The following is a 22,488-nucleotide window of genomic DNA, read 5'->3' as shown; positions in this document are numbered from 1 at the left end:
TACAGCTAAGATCCTGAGTGTGTAGGCTTGCCAAAAATGTCAGCTAATAGCCACTAAAGCAATTCATGTCTGTGTGAACACTGACTTTTAATTGAAACATAAAAATGTATATTATTTTAAAAGGCTGTTAAAAGGCCTTTTATTCATCATCGCCATCATTATTTATTTATTTTCATTCATAATTATCGTCATCATCAGTGTGCATATGTGGTGTACACATGCCATGGCACATTTATGGAGGTCAGAGGGTGAGTTTATGTGGATCCTGTGGATGAGACTTTGTCCTTTAGCTCCTAAGAGGCCTTTTCTTTGGATAGACCACACAAATCAGAGTATGTGAAATCGCCTCTCCGCAGCTTCCTTCCTTCCTTCCTTCCTTCCTTCCTTCCTTCCTTCCTTCCTTCCTTCCTTCCTTCCTTCCTTTCTTCAGGTCTCATGTAGCCAGGGGTTGGCCTTGAATTCTTATCTTCCTGTCTCTGTCTCCAGAGTGTGTAACCGCTGCCACACCTAAGGTTAAGGAACGCGTGTGAGTTCTTTCATTAAAAGAAGACCCACCTTTGTGAAAAGATCGTGGTTAAAATACTTTTTCTAATCTCCTAGGGCCGCGCCGCCCACATGCCTTGTTTTCCTCAGCTCTTACAGAGTTGTTCCAAAGCACTCAACCTAATTTTCCTGGTAATTATAGCCCCTCCCCCACCCACGCCTTCCCCACCCCCGTGTCGTCAGCTCGTGTTCTTTACAATTAAATCACATAATTAGAGTGACAGATGTAAGAGCTACGAGAAGGTTTGGGAGAGACACAGCTGTCTCTCGGTGCCACTCAGTTCACTGCAGACGCAGCCAGCCTCACCGAGCTGGAGTGTTCTAGATTCTTAGTGACTGGGGCAGAACAGGTAGCCATGCATCTCCTGGGTAGAGAGGAGAATCCTCATGCGTGGGCATAGTGACTTTACAGGTTGGGGTTGGTTACCGGATCTACAGTCTGACTCACGGATGGATTTAGGGCTCTGGCCTGGCTGCTGGGACATGCAGAGGTAGGCTATACTCCAAATTCCGCCGGACTATCGGCATTCAGAATCTTTTAAACATTCCCCAAACATTAAACCCGTCTTCTCCGTCACTAGCCTCAGGGTGAGCGAGCAGCGAGCAGGATCGCCCTGCCTGCTTTCAAGTAGGAACAAGTTGACCTGTCCCTGAAATCTCAAATCTTGGGAAAAGCTTGGCTGCGTGAAGCCTGTCTGGACGCTGTGTAAACCAGAGCTTAACTTCTGCTTTAGTGCCACCAAGTGGTGGGTTTGGAAATGACACCCTCTGGGAAGAAGATGGCTGTTAGAAAAGATTATGATGAAAAAAGCGAATCCTATCCTAAGGAAATTCTGGGGCAGTGACTGAACTCTGCGTAATACTCAGCGGTGGGTGCGTGGCCCTAAACAGTTACGCAGTATAGGATGCCAAGAATGAGCCAAGTGTCAACGCGGACTCTGGGTGATAGACAGTGCGTGTTCCCTGCTCTGGTTGGCGAGGGGGCGGAGCCTGGGGACGTGGTCTGTGGGGAGTATACTTGTGCAACAGCTCTAAAAGTAATTTGCTAACAACAAACACTCTTCTATTTTCCATAATTTCCCTTCTAGACTCCGCTGTTGAGGGGAATAAGAGAGGGTGGAGACTTGTCCTAGCTTCCTTTCTGTCGCTGTGATAAAATATCCCGGCAGAAAGCGGAGACAGCAGGGCAGTGATGGCGGCGGGAACTGAAGTCATTTCTGATCTACAGTCAGTGTGGAGTGTGCATGTGTACATGTTTCCCAGCTCTGTTGGGACGTGGCAAAACTTGAGTGTGGTGTGTGCACTTGTGTGGGTACCATCCAGCTAAGCCTGACTTCCCTGCTTTATGGATGTGACCCTGGGCTGGGAACACTCCCACTGCTGGGCGGTGCCAATGACAGACTGACCTATTCTTTCTCGCTGGGCATTCCTTGTGGAGCTGTGCTCTGAGCAGCGGAGGGTCCTTTCTTCCCCAGGGACATGTGGTAAAGCAGGCCAGTGCTGTGAGCTTTCAGGTGCAGTCTCATTGTTCTGGAAAATTGCCCAGTCACCGAGTAACATCTGGGCACCATCTCAGCACCATTTATGGCTTTCTTTCCTTTTGGGGAGGCTGTCTCTTCATCCTGTGGTGACTTTCGGAGGAGAATTTGGATTTTGGAGATCCTGACCCTGAATTTACGTTAAAATGAGTGTGTAAGATTCTTAATCACAATGACCTACATATCCAGAAAGAAACCAGAACTTGGCAGAAGCTACAAACGGGTCTAGGGTGCTGATGTCCGCACAGACCTCTCTCCCTGCTTCACTTCAACAGCGTGCTCTGCAGACCCTCACTGACTACAGGCTCAGCTGTCTTCCTGGTGGAAGAGCCCCTGTCCCGTGCCCTAAGCTTCAGCTGCAGAGAACGCAGCCAAAGGGACTTGGACACATTTGCGGAGGTTATGGGTTGGTAACCTGTACTTACTTAGATTCTGATTTCTTTTTATTTTTGTCAATGTGCTATTTTTAAAGGATTAGGCTTACTGCCCTAAATTGAAAAAAAAAATTCCAGGAAATTCATACAAATCTCTGAGTTTCCAGTTTCTTTGCCAAACAGTGAATCTGGCTAAGCAGGGCCTGTGTTCCCACAGGGCATGTGTTATTGGAGAAGTCTAGATGGGGCACACCCCTTCCAATTACCTGCCCTCCCCTCTCCCTGGGTTGTTTTGCTTAGGATTAATGCTTTGGAAAACAACACTTGGTGCACTTCTAAAGAAAAATCAAAATAAAGTGCAGGCAAAGCCAGCCCCAGGACAGCAGTGGCCTTTCTTGGATGGTCCCCGGAGACCCTGGGAGTTCCTTCTTTGGAGTTGCCCCAGCTTGTTTTTCTTCAGGGCCTCACTCCTTTGAAACCATTCTCCCAGCTTCTGGTTGCTATGGGGCTGCTGTGTTGCTAAGTAAAGAGTGAAGAGTTTGGGATCATGTTTAAAGTTTTGGAGTTTAGCAATCTCCCTGCCTCAGCCTTTAAGAGCTGGGATTAGTCATGAGGCACTCTGCCTGGCAGAGTGGTTTTGAATTCCAGCCGCACTGACTTTAATTTCCTTATTTGTAAGGTGGGGTTGACAACAGCCGTCTGTGTGGAAGGTGGAATTCTGTCTGCAAAGCACCAAGCTACGGTGCTTCTTCTCTGCCATCAGACTCTTCCTTCCCCACCTTTCTGACAGAGATGAGGTCCCCGTGGGATTTCCTGGCTGCTTTCTGGGTCACTCACACCTCTTCACTCTGAGAATAAAACCAACTCTTATTGTTCCTGTTGTAAAGCTTTGAGCCCCTCCTGGTAGCTTTCTTTCTTCTGGTAGCTCCAACTGCCCACAGATGTATGGGAATAATGGAAGCCAGGTGGGCTTATTGTGTTTTTGGTAACTGTGTAAGAAGGCACGTCCTTATCAAATCTGCTACAATTGCAGATTGTTTCCTACCAGAACCTATCGCTCTCACTGCTTCTGTTGGGATCTTTTCTGAGCTCATGCCTTTTCTACTCAGCGCTTTTTTTGTTTTTGTTGTTTTTGTTTTTACAGAAATAGGACCAAGGTCTAAAGCCGGAAAGACATCAACAGAAAAAATTGGTACTTCGAGAGGGACTCTTCGTCTGAGGTCGAAAGGCCCCGCTACAGTAGAAGAGCTGGTATGTTAGTTCATTTCATGCCCATTCTGTTCGGCAATGTACAGGGCTGCATACATGTAATCTAATACTTGTACATTTATTAGAGCTGGAGATAAAGCTAACATAATCATAGTGGTTAAAAAGTGCGCGGGCGCAAAACTCAGGCTTTCAGTTCATTTCTTCCTCCTGCAACATGGAAACCACCGAGGACGAAAGAGGAAAAGACACCAGAGCTTGGGAAGAGAGGCTGGGGTCAGTGGGGGCCTCCCACTCCTGCAGCTCTTGTCAAGACTTGTCTGTGGACATTCGGATTATCTAAAAATTAAAAGAGCTCAACCCAGGCAGAGTCAGGAGCAATGCACTTGAAAGACCCTCACAGAGGGAGACCCTCAGTCAAGTCTCGGGATAATACAACCCCCCAAGAACTCACGAGAGACCGTCCTTGCTGCAATTACATGAGGTTTTTTAATTGACCAGTGCACTGGGGTCGAGACTCATATCCCATGCTGGAGTAGAGGAGTCTGACCCGGAGTGGCTGGGAGACGGAGGTTTTAAAGGAAACAAACCACAACAGGGGGGTGGGGTGGGGATACGTCATTGGAAAATACCAAAAATACCAGTGAAGAATTGTAAGGGAAATATCTAGTTTCTCAAGATTGCCTATAAGGTGAAAATTACCAGTGAAGAATCTCGAGGGGAACATCCGGTTTCTTAAGATTGTTTATAATGTGTTATTTAACTTTTATGTTTTTATGGTCAGTCAGTTTCTGAAACAGAGTCACCTTGACCTTAAGGCCATAAATTCTTTATGGTCAGCCAGTTCCTGCAGTCACTGAACCTGCCATCCTACATTTTTGGCTCTATTCTACCTGCTAGGGGTCTTCTACTTTGCCTGTTAGGGGGTCAGGCTTTATCCTGGTCTTTCACACTTACCGAGACTGTTGTAATGAAAGACAATTTGTGATGTTCAATCTCCTAAGTATTTCCTAGTCTCTGGCTTTTCTTTGTCTCGCTCTACATTCCTCCTGCCAGCAAAACCTTGTGGGTCCTGCTCTGTGATATACCACCTCTTCCCGCCTCCCTGACGCACTGAGACCTCAGGCACCCTTGTCCTACCCTGGAGGCTGCTGCTATTCCCTTTTCCTTCTGCGCTGGGCACGGAAGCAGGATTATCCTTTCAAGATGCAAATTGGGCAAGAGTGGGGTGGGGTCCCAGGTTGGGGTTTACAGTTAAGACTCACTGACCTCCCATTTCTACCGTGCTCTCGTTTACCTTCACTTTCTCAGACTCCCTCTCCCAGGCAGGCTCCTCCCTCTCCCAGACAGGCTCCTCCCTCTCCCAGACAGGCTCCTCCCTTTCCCAGGTAGGCCCCTCCCTCTCTCAGACAGGCTCCTCCCTCTCCCAGACAGGCTCCTCCCTCTCCCAGACAGGCTCCTCCCTTTCCCAGGTAGGCCCCTCCCTCTCCCAGACAGGCTCCTCCCTCTCCCAGACAGGCTCCTCCCTCTCCCAGGTAGGCCCCTCCCTCTCTCAGACAGGCTCCTCCCTCTCCCAGACCCTGTTTCCTTTGCCCAGGGCATTAGTGTGCTCTTACTTCGTTTGTGTTTTTTTGCCTGTATGTCATCTTTTCTGAATATCTGGCACAAGTGGCCACTTTTTAACCTTAATTTTTTTTTAACAAAGCATCAAATACTGCTGTATTTATGTCGTTATTTTGTTTAATCTCATCCATTTTTAGTTCACAGTCTTGGTCACCTAGAACAGAATCTCATGTGTCATAGGGACTTACGTGTTTTCAGCATTAATGAGTTAATTATGGGTTTATTTTGAGAAAAGCAAGGGTTTCACATATTGACTGACTGGGTCAACGCAAAGGTCAGTGTCAGCGTGGAAAATGCCAGAAGGTGACGAGCTGATGGAGGGACAGAGGGGAAGAGAGAGCAGAGTGTAGCCAGCAGAGATCCCAGTGGGCAGGCCAGAGGCCAGTCTACCCACCGCGGTGAGGGCAGTGCAGATGAAGTAGAGGTGAAGGGACCAGAGGCTTGCAGCTCCTAAGAGCAGAGGGGAGGCCCTGGGCCGTCACAGATTGTATGCTGTCCTCTGACCCCCAGACACTGGGCCCTTCTAGTCTATGTGAGTGCTGCCCTCAGATGGTTTGCAGAACAAAGGGTCAGTCAGGTGACTAGCTAGGATGCTGTTTACTGAGTAGTCCACAGATCTTACTGGATGACAAGTGTCTAGGTCAGTGAAGGGCTCTTTTGATAGAACCCAAACTTAAAGAACCAGTAAGTCAACGCCGTCTTTGGGACTTAGTGAGTCACTCAGGATGCTGTGTGCTTTGAGGAACTTGGAGGAGGTGGAGAGTTAGGAACTCAAGTCATCAGCTCGGTGGTGATGAGCCAGAGCAGGGGCTCATGAAGAAAGAGGGGTGAACGCCGGTGCTCAGCTCACGTTTTCTACTTTGTCCTGAGACCCCAGTTCATTTAACAGTGCTGCTCACGGTGAGAGTGGGTCTTCCATGTCAGCTAGCCTGATCTAGAACATCCCTTCTTCCCAGAGATGTTTCTACAGTTACACTCATAGCTACGGATATGTCTCATCAGGATGACAGTGAAAATTAGCCACCCCAGAGCCAGACACAGCAGAGCCGAAGCGTTTGAAAGTGAGCCCTGAGTTCTGTGTGGGACAGCGGGGCGGGGCATCTGGCCGAGTCTTTCCTCCTTCCTTTGCTCATCACTGCCTGGCGTACTGCCGAAGACTGCCATTGCTCCTGAATCACCGAACAAGCCTCCGTGGAAGGCAGGGCTCTGTGAGGGAATGTAGTCAGTGGGTGGCAGCTCGAACTGAGCACTAGGAGAATGTTCTCTTGGCTTTCTGTGGGAGGCTGTGAGGAAAATGAGCAGCTTTGACATGGGGTGCAGAAGAAGGAGGGTGTCCCACGGGATGAACATCATCTCCCAATAGTTAACACAGTTAATGGGGTACTTGTGGGCATCAATGGAAGGAGGGTAACCTGTGATCTCTTTGGGGAGTGAAGAAAAAGCTATTCAAATATAACCATTGGAAAACCCACAGATTTGCACAGTCTGTTTAATTAAATAGGTCAATTAAAATTAGCTCATAATGATAAGAAGCTAGTTTGATGCTAAGATTAAGTTGGTGCAAATAGCCTGCAATCAGGTTTCTGAAGGATTTTAAGAACTTACAGGAATTGACACGGTCGCCCTCCTGACCTGGCACAAATGCAGGAAGCTGACCGTGGTGTTCCACTCCCAGGCTGCATTGTTTATTCATTGCATTTGCTGAGCCTGGCAGTCTGGCCACCAGTGATAAAAGAAAGAGTAACGGCCCCTTTCCTCCCTTGAAGAGAGACAGAGAGGCATTAACAGAAGCCATTAGGAACCAGAGGTCAGGGCCGAAGAACACAGTGTCACAATGAAGAGGTTGTGAGGGACGAGGGAAGACAAGAAAGCAGCAAGCAGTTCTTCCAGAAAGCGGCAGAGTCGGTGCAAGTGGGAGATGTATTATGAAACAACACGGGCTTGGGGAATGCACGATGCTGGGGGGCTGGAGAGCTAGCGGTGCAGCAGGTGCCTCTGGGTGGTGAGGAGGCTGAAGGAAGAGATGGGGTGAGGTTGTGAAAGGTCCTGTGGTAACTGTGGGGGTGGCAATACTGTCGGTTGTGTATTTTAGAAAAATTCCTTGGCTGAAGAGCAGGATGGATTTCAGAGGGAATAGTGGGTGTGTTTTAGGTCAGAGTATCTATTCCTGCACAAACATGACCAAGAAGCAAGTTGGGGAGGAAAGGGTTTATTCAGCTTACACTTCCACATGCTGTTCATCACCAGAGGAAGTCAGGACTGGAACTCAAGCAGGTCAGGAAGCAGGAGCTGATGCAGAGGCCATGGAGGGATGTTACTTCCTAGCTTGCTTTCCCCGGCTTGCTCAGCCTGCTTTCTTATAGAACCCAGGTCTACCAGCCCAGGGATGGCTCCACCCACAATGGGCTGGGCCCTCCCCCTTGATCACTAATTGAGAAAATGCCTTACAGCTGGATCTCATGGAAGCATTTCCTCAACTGAGGCTCCTTTCTCTGTGGTAACTCCAGCGTGTGCCAAGTGAACACAAAACCAGCCAGTGCAGTAGGAAGGAAATTAGGAAACCTCTGCCCGAAAGGAAAGGATGGGGGTCCAAGCAGACAGAACGTGGCTGGAAAGAGACAAGGGATCAAGAACTGTTTCCAAAACCAGTGGCCAGATAGTGGTGGCATTTGAACCTGAGGAGCACTGCCGCTTGTTCCGCTGCTTACACTGTGGCCAGGGAGAAACGAAGGTTAATATCAGAGTCAGCTGATGCTGTATGATGTACAATCCTTGGCTTTTATCCCCACAAGGCAGTACATTCATGTTAACATGTTCCAACACATGTGCATGAGTATATATTTTATACACTCACATATATAACTACATGCACACACTGGTACTCACACATGCACATAGATACACACATACACACACACTCACACTGCATAGTATTCACACTGACACATACACTCACACACCAACTCATGTACTCTACTCACATACTCTCACAGGTTCACATACAACATATATGCACACTACTCACATGTTCCACACAGCTATCCATACACATATATACTCACAATGACATTCAAATACACATTCACACAATGATAACCACACACTTGCAATACATACATATATATATCCATATATAGATACACAGTCCATATACTTGACACATATAAAAACTCCACACACATGTATACACATAGAATAATGATGTACATGCAACTGCAGACACACTCATACATCACATAAACTCTTACACATTCATCCACATGTATGAACTACACACACACTTGCATACACTAATGCTCATACACTCACACAATGACACTGACACAGAATAGCATGCACACTCATACACACATGCATACTCTATACCGTCACATACATACTCATGTACTCATGTACACAAACAGTTTGCTCACACACACACATAGACTAATGCATACACATTCTCACATACATGTATACCTTGTAAACACACAAATGCACATAATTGTATACATATTCACATGCACTTACTTTATATAAAACATTCTACATACTCATGTGCACACACAAATTCACACATTCACATAAAATCATACACATGCATACACCCACATTTCTCTCTCCACGCACACTTCACATATACACCATTTCATGCAATTCACAGTCAAATATTACACACATGCACACAAAAAATTGACTCATTCACATATACACACTTGTACAAACACACAGACCCACACTCCTCACACATGCACATAGTCACACACAATGCATTGGTGCTTTCTCATGTACACATCCACACACACTGATGATCCCAGCAGGGGAAGTGGAGACTGGAGGCTCCCTTGTACTTGCTGAGTCAGTAAAGTTCAGGTTCAGAGAGAAATCCTGACTCAAAAACCATAAGGGAGAGCAATTGAGGAGAGTCATTCATGTCAGCCTCCGACCTCCATACAGATATGCTGGACATGTCCATATACATGAAACACACACAGACACACAGATACACTGACACACAGACATACAGATACACAGTCACACACACACTCACAGACACATAGATGTACAGATAAACACACACAGGGATATGCAGATACACAGACACACACAGACATACAGATACACAGACACACAGATTTACTGACAGACTGACACACAGAGATACAGATACATAGTCACACACAGAGACATACAGGTACACAGACACACTGATACACACACATGCACATACACAGACACACACATACACAAACAGATACACTCAGGGACACAGACACATGAGGGGGGAGAAGGAGAGAGAGAGAGAAAGAGAGAAACAGAGAGACAGAGAGAAAGAGAGAGAGAGAGAGAGAGAGAGAGAGAGAGAGAAATATTGAGGATTCCCAACCTTTTAGTGACACAGGCTCCCTAAGTTCGAGCCACCTGACTGTATTCTCCAGACCCATGAACTTCTTACAGTGACTGTGACATGTTCTGTCAGACTTTACATTCTCACGGACTTTTCTTGTATGTTGCCTTCTACTTGAGGTGTCTCTCTCCTGTGTGTCTGGTCCCTCCCCACTTTTGGAAACACAGTTCTTAAATCATGTTCTGAAGACCTCCAGCTTGTATACCTGTTATGATCTTTAAAACAGTTGTCTAATCACTATTACAGCTTGGTCCTATCCATGTAGTTCAGTTCTTAGAAATGGTGTCCTTTTCTCTAAAAAAAAAAAAAAAAAAAAAAAAAAAAAAAAAAAAAAAAAAAAAAAAATCCATACTATAGCTGAGCATTACTGTATCGATTTTTATTTATCTATAAGGAAGTGTTATATCCCAGATATGTCCACCATTAGCTAATGGACCCGCTACTTCCTGCTGTGTGTGCTCAGACCATCAAGGAATTTTGTTAAGTAAGTGCAATATCTTGTCTTTCTCTCTTCACAGCCCTCTGAAGCCAAAGCAAAGGCGATCGAAAAGGTTGATGATCTCCTTGAACTGTACATGGGGATTCGAGACATTGACTTAGGTGAGACTGTTAATGATAATTTCTGTGCTGTTTACAAATGATACCCAATTATACCTTCAAGATGAGTACAAAAGGACATAAAAACAGTAAAGAGCAAGCATTTACCCTGTTACCTGCTGAGAGGTATTGGTGCTAAGTCAACTTTTACATTTTTATCTAGACTGGGTGTGGTGGCCGATGCCTTTAATTCAGCACTTGAGAGGCAGAGATGGGTGGAGCTCTGTGAGTTCAAGGTTAGCCCGTTCTACACTATGCGCTCTAGGACAGCCAGAGCTATATGATAGAGACCCTTTCTCAGAAAACACATATGTGCACCATGTGTGACACTGTGAATAAAAATAATACCACCTCTTCCATGTTCTGTGCATTAAAATATATATGAAAATATATTGATAATTGGTGCTTATGAAAAGCTTTCTTGTCGAATGTGCCACCTTTTCATTGATGATTGGTTATGTTATGTACTATGATACTAAAGTTGTAAATAATTTAACTGGATTTCTGGAAAAGGGAGAAAAAGACTCAGAATTCATGAGTAAGTTGGCTTGGCATTGGGATTTCTGGGTGTTTCCTAGGTAATTTTTTATGTTATTGTTAATGGGGCAAGACCCTGATTTGTCAACTAAAATTTGTGTTTGCCACCCTGCCAGTAGCCAATATTACAAAACAAAAAATAAAGCAAGAACAAAACCCAAAACCCAATTCCAACTGTATTTAAGGTGGAAAAAAAGTAGGAGAAATTTACTGTTTTTATAACACATCCAATGATGAATCTTGTCTTCAAACCTGGCCAGCTGTGGGGGGCTGGAGAGCTGGCTCAGAAGTTAAGATCAACTTTACCGTTTCTGCAGATGATCCGGGTTCAGTTTCCAACGCTCAACCATTTGTAGCTACAGTTCCAGGGGCTCTGACGCCCTCTTCTGGCCTCCATGGGCACTGCACACACATGGTGCACATACATATTGTACCGATAAAATAATAAAATACTCACACATAGATGATTGGTTATGCTGTGTCACACACACACACACACACACACACACACACACACACACACACACACACGACAGCTCTTCTAAGCCTTCCTCAGCTAGTGTGCCTTTCTCTTCACTCCCAGTTCAACACCTCTAAGTCTTCCCCCAGCTTAGTTGCTAGGTTACCTTTAGTCCTAGCTCAGCACCCCAAATCTTCCCTCAGCTTAGCTGTGTTTCTAATCTTCTGCCTGCTACCCCAGGCCCACTGGGGGAAGTAGCCAATGGAGAGCTCATGTGGCTGATGGTTCTTTCTTGCACTGAAGCCTGATGAATCTTTCCTCCTCCTGCCTCTGGAGCCTGCCTGTAGGGGAAACCGGAAGTTCCGCCTCTTCTGTCCAGCCATTGAACGATAACACCTTTACTGATCGATCAAGAACCAATTGGGAAACAGGACCTTTATCATTCTTTCCCGATCAGAGCATCAGAACCACCCCCTACACCGGTCTTGGAAACAGGCACTAGTTAGGGCTATAGACTTATCTTGCAGTTGCAGCTGGTGGTTGGGTTTGCCATCCCTTCCTTCAGACTGGAGTGGTCTATCAGTCTTAGTCGGTACCTGTTCTTGGTTCCAAGGGGTGGGGGGCTGGCTGGCTACAGCAGGATGTGATGTGATTTCTCCCAGGCTGCTGCATGTATTCATGAGCAGAGGCTCACGCTATAACTCCCAGGGAGCCCGAAGTCAACCTACTACATCTCACGCATGGAGGTAGTCGGACATAGAGACTGGGAGGTTGTCAGTGGAGTGTACAGGAGACGAGGTCTCACCCTCAACGTCTGGGCACCGGCCTCTTTATCCTAGAATGAATTTGTAGTCTTATAGTCCTGAACCGGATGCCAGAAGGTTGCTCAACCCTGAGCCACCTAAGGCTGCCACGGAACTGAGAACCCCGTGGTTGCACTGAGGTCCTTGGCACCTGCTGCCTCCCCTCCTCCTCAGGGCATTTAACGCTTAGGGAGTTTTAGAGGTTCAGAGTCAGATTGGCCTGCACCGATCTCACAGTTGTGTTTACTTCTCTCAGGTGGAGCATTAGTCACCCAGTGGTGTATGAACTGAGAGGTTTGGGGAGCACAGCAGATCCGCCTGTCCCCATAGAATGCAGAGCTGAACGTAGTTAGTAGAAGCCCTTCCTATGGGAAGAAGCCACAGAAGTTAAGGCGGTTGGGCGGACAGCTGACATGTGACCCACGCTAGCACAGTAGTGGCATTAAAAAGGCGCGTGTGGGGGGGGGTCTATGAGTCTACCTGCCCCTGGCCCCAAAGACACGTGACTTACCGGGGCTTAAAGGACCCAAGAGAAGCCAGTGTAGCACGCCACCTGTTTTGGTAGTCCATGTTTTTAGTTTTCTTTTTATCATGCTTTTGGTATATTGTTGCTTTATCTTATTTCCAAAGCTCTGACGCATTTATAATTTCGTTTATGTGTTTTTCATGATTGGGTGACCTCCTTTTGACTTTTGTTTTCTTTTATTAAAGTTTTCCTTCGGCTTTCCCCTTAACACTCTTATATACTCTTTGTTTCCATAACCTCGGACCTCTTCCGGCTCCCCCTCCCCCCTGCTTTATTTTCTCATTCCTGCCTCTGTGCTATCCTCAGATAATGCTAATCTCACCCACAGTCTGCTCTGACCCAGTCCGTTTACGGTAGGAGGTGATGTATTACGAGGTTTAAATCTAAGTGTTCCGCTGGGTCTTGCTGGGTCCCCCGTTGCTGACGTTTTAGTATTTTGTTTTCTCCTCTCTGAGAGGTGCTGGCGACCGGACATTAGGAGCAGGTGCTGCTCACGAAGTCACATAAAATGGATGTGGCACAACGAACAGATAACTCCTCACAACACAAAAACGCAAGAGACCGTAATTCTTCACCAGTTGAGTTCAAAGATACTATTAAACTGGATAAAACGTCAAATAAAGGACTTAAGAGCACACTTGTCAGATGATCAGGGGCAACACACAAGAAACATAAAAGCAGAAAAATGAAGAAATGTGTGTGTGTATAGAGAAGAAAACCAGTAAATGAAGAAAAATTCAGCAAGAAAGTTGAAGTTAAAAAAAAAGGTATAAATGTGCCAGGTGCTGTGGTGCATGTTCTGTTTTGGACGTTGGTGGTGGGGGTGGGGATTATTTTGTTTACACTTAAACATTATTGCTCATTATGGAAGGAAGTCAGGACTGGAACTCAAGCAGGTCAGGGAGCAGGAGCTGATGCAGAGGCCATGGAGGGATGTTACTTACTGGCTTGCATCCCCTGGCTTGCTCAGCCTGCTTTCTTATAGAACCCAAGTCTACCAGCCCAGGGCTGGGCCCATCAATCACTAATTAAGAAAATGCCTTACAGCTGGAGCTCATGGAGGCATTTTTCTCAATTAAGGTAGTCTCCTTTCAGGTAAATGTAGCTTGTGTGAAACTGACTTAAAACCAGCCAGTAGAACATGATTTAGGTGTTCTGTAGTGTAAACACATAAACACAGAAGCATCATATTGCACTGCTTAGAAATGCTGGGTGCTTTTAATGTTGGCATTCAGGAGGCAGAGGCAGAGGCAGAGGCAGGTGTATCTCTGAGTTCCAGGATGGCCAGGGATACATAGTGAGACCCTGTCTTCAAACCCCACCAACCAAACAAAAGGAAATGTTGGTAATAAAAGTCAAAACCAAACCAAACCAAAACAAACAAACCTGAATCAAACCACGGTGACAATATCACCAATAAACTAAGTCACACAAAAGCAAGAATATCATGATCAGAAGATAAGGTTATGCATCCCACACTTAGACACCAGGGAAGAAGACAGCTAAGCACTAAAGCCCACACACTTTCAAGGTCAGTGTCCTGGCTGGTTTTGTGTTAACTTGACACAAGCTGGAGTTATCATAGAGAAAGGAGCCTCAGTTGAGGAAATGCCTCCATGAGATCCAACTGTAAGGCATTTTCTCAATTAGCAATGAAGGGTGGGATGAACCATTGTGGGTGGTGCCATCCCTGAGCTGGTAGACCTGGGTTCTATAAGAAAGCAGACTGAGCAAGCCAGGGGAAGCAAGCCAGTAAGTGACATCCCTCCATGGCCTCTGCATCAGCTCCTGCTTCCTGACCTGCTTGGGTTCCAGTCCTGACTTCCTTTGGTGATGAACAGCACTGTGGAAGTGTAAGCTGAATAAACCCTTTCCTCCCCAACTTGCTTCTTGGTCTTGAAATTTGTGCAGGAATAGAAACCCTGACTAAGACAGTCAGCAAACCCAAGAACAAATGAGCTGAGATTAAAAACTAAAGGCATAGAAAAATCTAGTCAGTGTTTAGGAAAATCTCCCAAATCTAGGGAAAGAAATGAATAACCGGACTCAGTAGAACCCCAGATTGGTCTGCTCAGAGGAGAAAAAGCTAGAGTTAAAAATGAGCCTGCACACAGTCAGGGTCACCTCATCACCAGAATTCTATTTTCGGGGAAATTCTGGGATTGGGATAAATGACTCTGGCTCGTGACAATAATACAGACACATAGAAAAAGGGGAAGGGGGTTTGAGAGAGGGCAGTGACCTCAGAAATATAGACAGCTAGTGTTTTTGGAAAATGATCTAATTTGTCTTTAGTTGAGCTGGGATTTGGGGGAACCACAGCTCTCAGTGTAAGACCTCAGGGCTGCCTTCAGCTTTGGAAAAGTTCATAGTTACCTCAATCAGAAATAGCCATTTCTAGTAAAATACAGATATGGGGGCTGGAGAGATGGTTTGTCCAGAGGACATGATTGCCTCCTAGTCCCCATGCCGACTCACAGCCATTGTAACTCCAGCTCCAGAAGGATCTGACACTCTCTTCTGGCATCCGTGGGTACCACGCTTACACTATACTCCCCCAACACACACATTTAAATATGCAGAGACATAATAAGTCTTGTGCTTATGGAAACCTGAAGAGGACATGGTAGCTCCTGGAACAGAAACTGTGGGCGGTTAGGCGATGTCACGTGGGCTCTGGGCACTGAACCTGAGCACTCTTAACTGCCGAGCTAACTCTCCAGCTCCGCCCAATAAAACAATTACTTTACTGATGTGTATGGTGTATGAGTGTTTTGCTTCTGTGTGTATACACACATTTATACATATACACACACACATATATATACATACATATACATGTATGCACACACATACATATATACACAAACACATGTATACGTATATACATACATACATGCCTAGTACCTATAGAGATCGGAAGAAGGAGTTAGACCCCCTGGAACTGGAGTTATGGATGATTGTGAGTTGCCATGTGAAAGCTGGGGACTGTCCTGTGTCCTCTGCAAGAGCGAGTGTTCTTAATAGACGAGCCATCTCTCAAACCCTGCAACGTAAATCTTAGAAAATGCAAATTTAGCACAGCAGAATGTTGGCCAATAGTAAAGTGATTATAGATGAATTCAAGACGCTGTCTTTAAAGATGAGGCTCCTGGGCCACTGAGATGCCAGGTCAAGGCATTGCTCACTGAGCCTGGTGCAGGCACCATGCGCTCGAGAAAACACACACACGTGTACAAGTGCATGTGTGCGCACACACACACACCATGGAGAAATAAATGTAATGAAAAAGAACCTTAAAAAAAAGAATGAATTTTCTTTTGCTCTCAGAAATTTAGACCATTAAATATTCTAAAAAAATTCACTGGGATCACCCAGGGGTCCCTTGTCAGTTTAATTAAACGTCTGTAGCAAATTCCTTTGATTGACACAAAGTCATTGTCATCACACGTGATTAGTAATGAGATCAGTCACGCAGGGAGTCAGTGTAAGGAAAGTAATTATCTGAAGAATGTCAGCTGTTGTTAAATTAGGAATTTCTGTTGTTCAGAATTAGCATGAAATATACTTCAGAAATGTGAGACTAATGTATCAGACAAGCGAACTGGTTACTTCCCTGCATCCCAGCATCCTTAGCTTTCAGAAATTATCTCTCTCCTCTTCCCCATCTCCTCCTCTCTTTCTCCCCCTTCTCCCCCTTCTCTCCCTCTTCCCATCTTCCCATCTCCCCCTCCCTTCCTCCCGATTTGGTTTTTCACACAGGGTTTCTCTGATTAGCCCTGGCTGTCCTGGAAGTTGCTCTGTAGACCAGGCTGGCCTCAAACTTAGAGACCAAACTGCTTCTACCTCCCAAGTTCTGGGAGTGAAGGGGTGCGCCCCCACACCCAGATTCACAGGAGTCTTTGTAGGACGAAAGTATGTCAGTGGCTGTAAAGTTAAGCTATGAGAAGTGTGAGTTTCAACCAGCCAAGCTAACACAAAATACCTTGAGATGTTACCCGTAAAGAAAAAAATGTCGAGTACCCTGGACTGACCCAACTCATAAGTCCCTTCTGGAAGCTCAGGCAACAGCTAACTGCCCCTGGACCTACCGTGCTTCCTAATACCAATGTAGGATTTTAGATTTAAAATTTCATTGTTTAAAATCTATTAAAAAGGCAGAAATATGTGGGAAGGCAGTTCAAATGGTAGTTCCTAAGTTATGCTTTCCCTCAATTCCTTTCATAGCTGGTTAGAAAGGTATATGATGTTTCAAAGTGAGAAACATCTTGCTTGGGTTCCTTTCATTGGTCAGTGAAACAGTGCACACTGAAGAGCTCCTAAGCTGAGGTCAATGGGATCTGGAGTAGATTTCTATTAAAAAGAGCATATAGTAGCTGGAGACATGGTTCATTGGTTAAGAGCACACATGGAAGCATCTGTAATATCCAGGAGATATACCACCCTCTGCTGGCCTCCACAGGCACTACAGATACTTCATACACATGGTGCACAGACGTGCAGCCACTATATATACAGACATACATGCAGGCAAAAAACAACCACATACATAAAAACAATCGATAAATAAAGTATTTTTTAAAGTATGTAGGGCTGAGGGTGAAGCTTATAGGTACAGCATCTGCAGATGAATGCACATGCATACATATATATTCACACACACACATATACATATAAAGATGATAAGAAATAGGATAATCTTTACACATAAAACTTGTTTAAATAAATATTTACAAACTTAATGGACACTATACATTGGTCAAAATTTTGTGGTGGTAGGAACATTAAAAGATTCTCAGAGCAGCCACAAGAGGTCAGCACTTAGCTATAATATGTACGGTGTTAAAAAAAAAAAAAAAACAATCTTTTTGGTTGTTGGTGCTTGTAAGGAGCCAAGTAAACATGGAGGGTGGACTCCATGGGCGTCTAACTCCTGGGGTAAGTTTTTTGGAAATGTGGACTGACGGATGTTGTTTCTGAGACACAGAACACAGGGTTTAAATAACTTCCCGTGGAAGGCAGGTCTCAGATACCATCTTAATTTTCTACCCTGAGCTAGAAGCTGCCTAAGAAAAATGTCATAGAACTCAAAGTGCTGTGTGGTGAGCTACGTTCTATTTCTTTGGTGAGGACAGTGTACGCTCCATCTGGCAGGAACTGGGGGAGGGGAGGGACGGAGATTGTCAGTCACTGTGGGAGATGAGCTGTGCGCATGCGCTAACTTTCCTGGTGAGGTCAGCCGTGGGGTTTCTTACAGTGTGCCCTACCCATCCAGACGCTGCAGGGTGGCAGAGAGGATTCAGTGAAGAGCTTCTCTCAGAAGGACAAGTTTTATCCACAGAGCCCGCGTGAAAATATTAGATGTGGTGGTGTGTGCTTTAAAGTTTAGCGTTGGGGTAGTAGAGACAGGAGGATTCCCGGAGCTGACTAGATGGCAGTATGGTCTAACTCTCCAGCTCCAGGCCAACGAAAGGCCCAGTCTTAAAAAAGAGGTGGGTGACGTTTCAGGGGATGACATTTGAGGTTGAATTCTGGCCAGAATATATACACCTGTGTACACAGCCCCTATCAGACATAAAGAACAAAATCTACAACCCCAAATGACCCAAAACGAGTGCTAGAGACTCCTAAGTGACGAGCTCTCGGGTTGGGGACAGGGCAGTGGTGACAGTGCACACCTGGTCCAGTTTACAGATTCTAAAGTCTCTCTCTGCCCCTTGGTAAGTGAGTGTGTGTGTGTTACTTTGGGGGAAGTCATGGTCCTACTAACGTTTTATCAGTCCTCCCATGCTAATTCATGGCTCCCTAATTCTTTAACATTATCGTTGACAGCTACGACCATGTTTGAGGCTGGAAAAGACAAGAAAAACCCAGATGAATTGGCTGTGGCGTTGGACGAGACTCTGGGAGACTTTGCTTTTCCTGACGAGTTCATGTTTGACGTGTGGGGCGCCATCAGTGACGTGAAACAGGGAAGGTGATGGTGTCGCCGGTCTTCCCGCAGACGTGACCAGAGTTCTTTTGCAGGCAGCCTTCTCGGGAGTCTTAGAGGCAGTTATGAACTCTACTTTAGCTTCATGTATATGAGATGTAGTCTTTGAAATGTAATTTTGATTTATGAGCAACGTTTAATGTAATTTCTTATGTAATATGCTTAAGAAAAATTAAAGTATGATCCATTTTAATATTTGTTCAAAAGCCTTTAGATTTTTAAAGGAGTCTTTCTACATAGGTGATTCTGGTTCCTGTTTGTACCCGTGTTTCCTTCCACATAAAATACTTGATCACAACAGCTTTGTGAGTATTTTTCTTCAATATTTTGTATATTTACAACCATGTTTGAAGTTGTGTTTATATATATACATATACATAAATATATACACATACCCTGTGCATGAAGTGCTTAAGGAGTCCAGAAGAGGGTGTCTGTAACCGTTTAACACCCTCCAACTTGAGTGGCAGGCAGTTGTAAGCTGACATGTGGGTGCTAGGAAGTGAACCTGGGTCGTCTTGAAGAGCAGCCAGTGTTCTCAAATGCTGAATTGTCTCTACAGACCCTTTCTTAAAAAATCTTAATATAATGGCAATTAGGATCAGAGTCTGATTTACCTCAACATCTGGCTCATGGTCTCCAAGGTCTCTGTAAAACAAAGGTTGATTTTTTTTTTTTTTTTTTTTTTTTTTTTTTTTTTTTTTTTGTAATTGCTCTCAAAAGTAATTGGTTAAAATTGTTCTGTGTGCAGGAGTATGTGTGTGTGTTTAAGGGAGAGACATAAGTAGAAGCATTTGTGTTTGATTTTGTTTTTTCAGAAATTCAAGTATGATTACCCCTTTCCACCTATGATCTCTTTCCTGCTAACTTTTCTAAGGCCTCCAGGCCAGTGTCTATATTTGTAACTTTTTTTTTTTTTTTTTTTTTTACTCTAAAGCATACTTGCTCAGAAAACAGCTATGTTTGACATACTGTCTTTGGTGTCTGAGTATTTGGTTTAAGCAGCAATCGTCTTCGGCCTCCTAAACTTCGGAGGAACCGGTTCCCGGGTGTATCTGGGGGAGGAGAGCGGAATGGAAGAGCGCCTGTTATTAGGGTCCCGGCAGCACCCTTCCTCTGACCTTTGCTTGATTGAGAAGACTGAGAGGAAATTACAGCCTCAGCCTTCGTGGACATTTCACGGATGTAAGAGGGATGGAAATGAACGGCCCCCAGTGCAGATCGGTCAGCGAGAAGAGGGCGTGGTCAGCGAGAAGAGGGCGTGGTCAGTGAGAAGAGGGCGTGGCCAGGCACCTGGCACATTGGACGGGAGACGCAGAGTGCCTGCCTTGGCGGTAATCAGAAGTGATAACCAGATGGAATGTTTTTTTTTCCATGCTGGGTTAATGCCTAGATAACTTTGTCCTTTTAGGCAAAACGTTTCTTGTGCTGTTTCCTCAGTCACAGTAGAGTAGCCCTCCCTGGGTTTCATTTTCTTTATTTATTTAGTTTTAAAACGAAAAGCTAAAATTTTGTATTTCTTAATAGGTTCAATTTTTTAAAAAGGAATTTTCTGAAATCAGCAACAATCAGCTCCTTAATCCACTTGCAAATCTCTCCCACCAGCGTCGCAGGCAGGGGTACATGCTAGCTTTATGCTCTTGGTAGATTCTGGTAGCTTGATCATGGGATTTGTTGAAGGCAGCGAGATCCTTGGTGTGTAAGTTTCACCCTTCCTCGTTCAGTTGCCATCTTTAGGGCCAAAGGAATTGCTTCCTCCCGAACCATCTGAATGGTATTTCAGAGTTGTTAATGGCACTGACATTGTACACCTCTTGCATTCGCTTTATGTGCCCCAAGGAACTCATTCGGCTGATGGGACGAAAGATCCTTCAGGTCTGCGATGCTGAAAGAATTTAGATCTTCCTCTTTGACGGTGACCCATCTTTGACTTCAGGCGATGCAGGCATTTGTCAGAGTCCCGTCGTAACTGGGTTTGACAGGAGGCAGGCCAGGAGCATGGAGCCAAGCATTCCAATCAACTTGATTGGGTAGCTCAACCTTATCTTTAAAGCGGGAATATAGGAAACTCTTCCTGTCATCAGTGGTTATGCTCTGACAGGAAAACTTCTCAACATAAGCCTTTAAGAATCCTAGAAACTCTGGTCCCCCTAGACTTGTCCAAGGTGAAAGAGCGCGAAGCCCTTCTCATACGGAATGGAGGGAAAGGCTACATCGGGGCCCACATCCTTCAGATCAACCACGAGCTTGGTGAAAGGATGGGACTCCCCAAAAGTTTCCATTGTATTCTGTAGCTCCTCCCATCCTCCCAAATTGTGGAAATCTGAACTTTCCCCCAAACAACCGTCCACAAATGTGGCACTCTAAATAGACAGTATGTCCCTTCGTTTAACCAGAAGTGATCCCAAGTCTTGTTAGTCACTAGGTTTCCTGTCCAGCTCTGTGATATTTCGTGTGCAATACCATCGGAGAGTGACTTGTCACCTGCCAGTAGAGTAGGAGTTACGAACATGACACAAGGGAAGGACCAGGGGCAGAACCAACAGGTCGTACTACTCCCAAACATGCCCCCCTCCCCCAGATGTGCACTTTTCAGCATGGATTCAGTCTCAGAAAACTCATAAGCGGATTTCTCCACCTGCTCTTTCCCAGACCGCACCAGAGTTCTTGGGCCAACTTGCCTGCTTTCTAAAACCCCAACAACCAAGGCAACCAGGTAGCATGGTATGGGAACCCTCTGGTTGAATCTGTCTACTGCCTGCTGGGGTCTTCTGGGTCAGGGGCTTCTCCGTCGCAGATGGCACTCATGAGAGCCAGCGGTTCTCTTTGGGACAGATACCTCTGCAGTGTAGGTTAATTTCACAGGAGTGTCTTGGCCAGGGAGGACTGCCATTGAAGAGCAGAGGAACTGGGAGACGCCTCAAAGGAAATTTCTTTTCTTTCTTTTCTTTTCTTTTTTTTTTGGATAATTTTTTTTTGTTCAAAATACCCATTGTTTATTATTTTTGAAAAGTTAAATAACACCAACAAACATACCGCAAAGTTCAACAAGCCATGAGAAGATCTGATTTTTTTTTTGCTTTCATTCATGTAAGGGGCATGAAATTGTAGTTGAAGAAATCTACATCGACAGTGAAAGTTAGATTGCACTCGCGTGTAATCAAGCCCAAAAGTGTTGCTGTCAAAGGAAATTTCTAAAAGAGCCTCTTGATTTCTTTAAACAACTTTATTTTAAAAAACAGAGATAAATGTACAGATTTTAAAAGCATTTTTTGCATAAAACTATATGAATATATATAGATTTTGTCAGTACTTGATCAACCTCTTGATTTTTGCTCAGAGTGGTGGGAAAAGAGATTTTCATCAGTGACCCTTTGTAACCCCGACTTTCTGCAAGGGTGTATTTGACTTCCTGTCCATTGATCACTTTTCCTATTATAAGGTCTTTTGTATCCAAAGTCAGGCTGCGCGGATTACCCTCCTGTGACTGGACCGTGAGCCTGGCGGTCGGGGTCGGCGCCCAATCAGCGAAGTAGACACTGCAGCGGAGATGGACGTGCTGAGTTCTGCAGACCGAGGCTGGAGAAGCCAAGGAGCAAGAATCTGCGACCCCAGGCATGGTTGTGGGACATCCAAAATGCGGTAACCAGCACCCAGATCCTCTACTGCCAGACTTTCACCGCGAGCCCAAGAAAGGAGGGAAGCCATTTTCTTTGCCCTACCCCAGAAACAACTCACAGACTATATGAAGTTCGAGAGAAAAAAAAAATAAAAAAGAAAATGAAAAACCAGTATGCTTAATCCTTACACACCAAAAAAAACTTTGACTATTTCCAGGTTACATCTTGTTTTACATGTACTTTATACTCATTGTAACTAGTAAGATCTTAATGCACACTATC

General features: G+C 45.1%; 1 protein-coding gene and 1 pseudogene across 2 annotated transcripts in view; one reads left to right on the top strand and one right to left on the bottom strand.

The window, feature by feature from the left end:
- Positions 1-18,718, top strand: part of GIPC2 (GIPC PDZ domain containing family member 2) — a gene marked incomplete at its 5' end in the record, with an annotated part of 65,725 nt that extends 47,007 nt beyond the window's left edge. Inside the window, 3 exons of the mRNA XM_080916573.1 lie at positions 3,600-3,706; positions 10,190-10,271; positions 18,427-18,718. Coding sequence (XP_080772699.1) covers positions 3,600-3,706; positions 10,190-10,271; positions 18,427-18,575 — 338 coding nt within the window. The 3' untranslated portion in view covers positions 18,576-18,718. The remainder of the gene's footprint in view (positions 1-3,599; positions 3,707-10,189; positions 10,272-18,426) is intronic.
- A 1,436-nt stretch (positions 18,719-20,154) lies between these two features.
- On the bottom strand, positions 20,155-22,205 carry LOC308420152 (leukotriene A-4 hydrolase-like; annotated as a pseudogene). Its single transcript has 2 exons — positions 21,900-22,205; positions 20,155-21,520 (listed from the first exon to the last, which is right to left on the bottom strand). The product of its transcript is annotated as a leukotriene A-4 hydrolase-like (transcript).
- Positions 22,206-22,488: the final 283 nt, after the last annotated feature.

This window comes from Micromys minutus (assembly GCF_963924665.1).
Source record: "Micromys minutus genome assembly, chromosome: 4".
Taxonomy (NCBI): Eukaryota; Metazoa; Chordata; class Mammalia; order Rodentia; family Muridae; genus Micromys; species Micromys minutus.
This window is presented reverse-complemented; position numbering and strand designations above follow the sequence as displayed.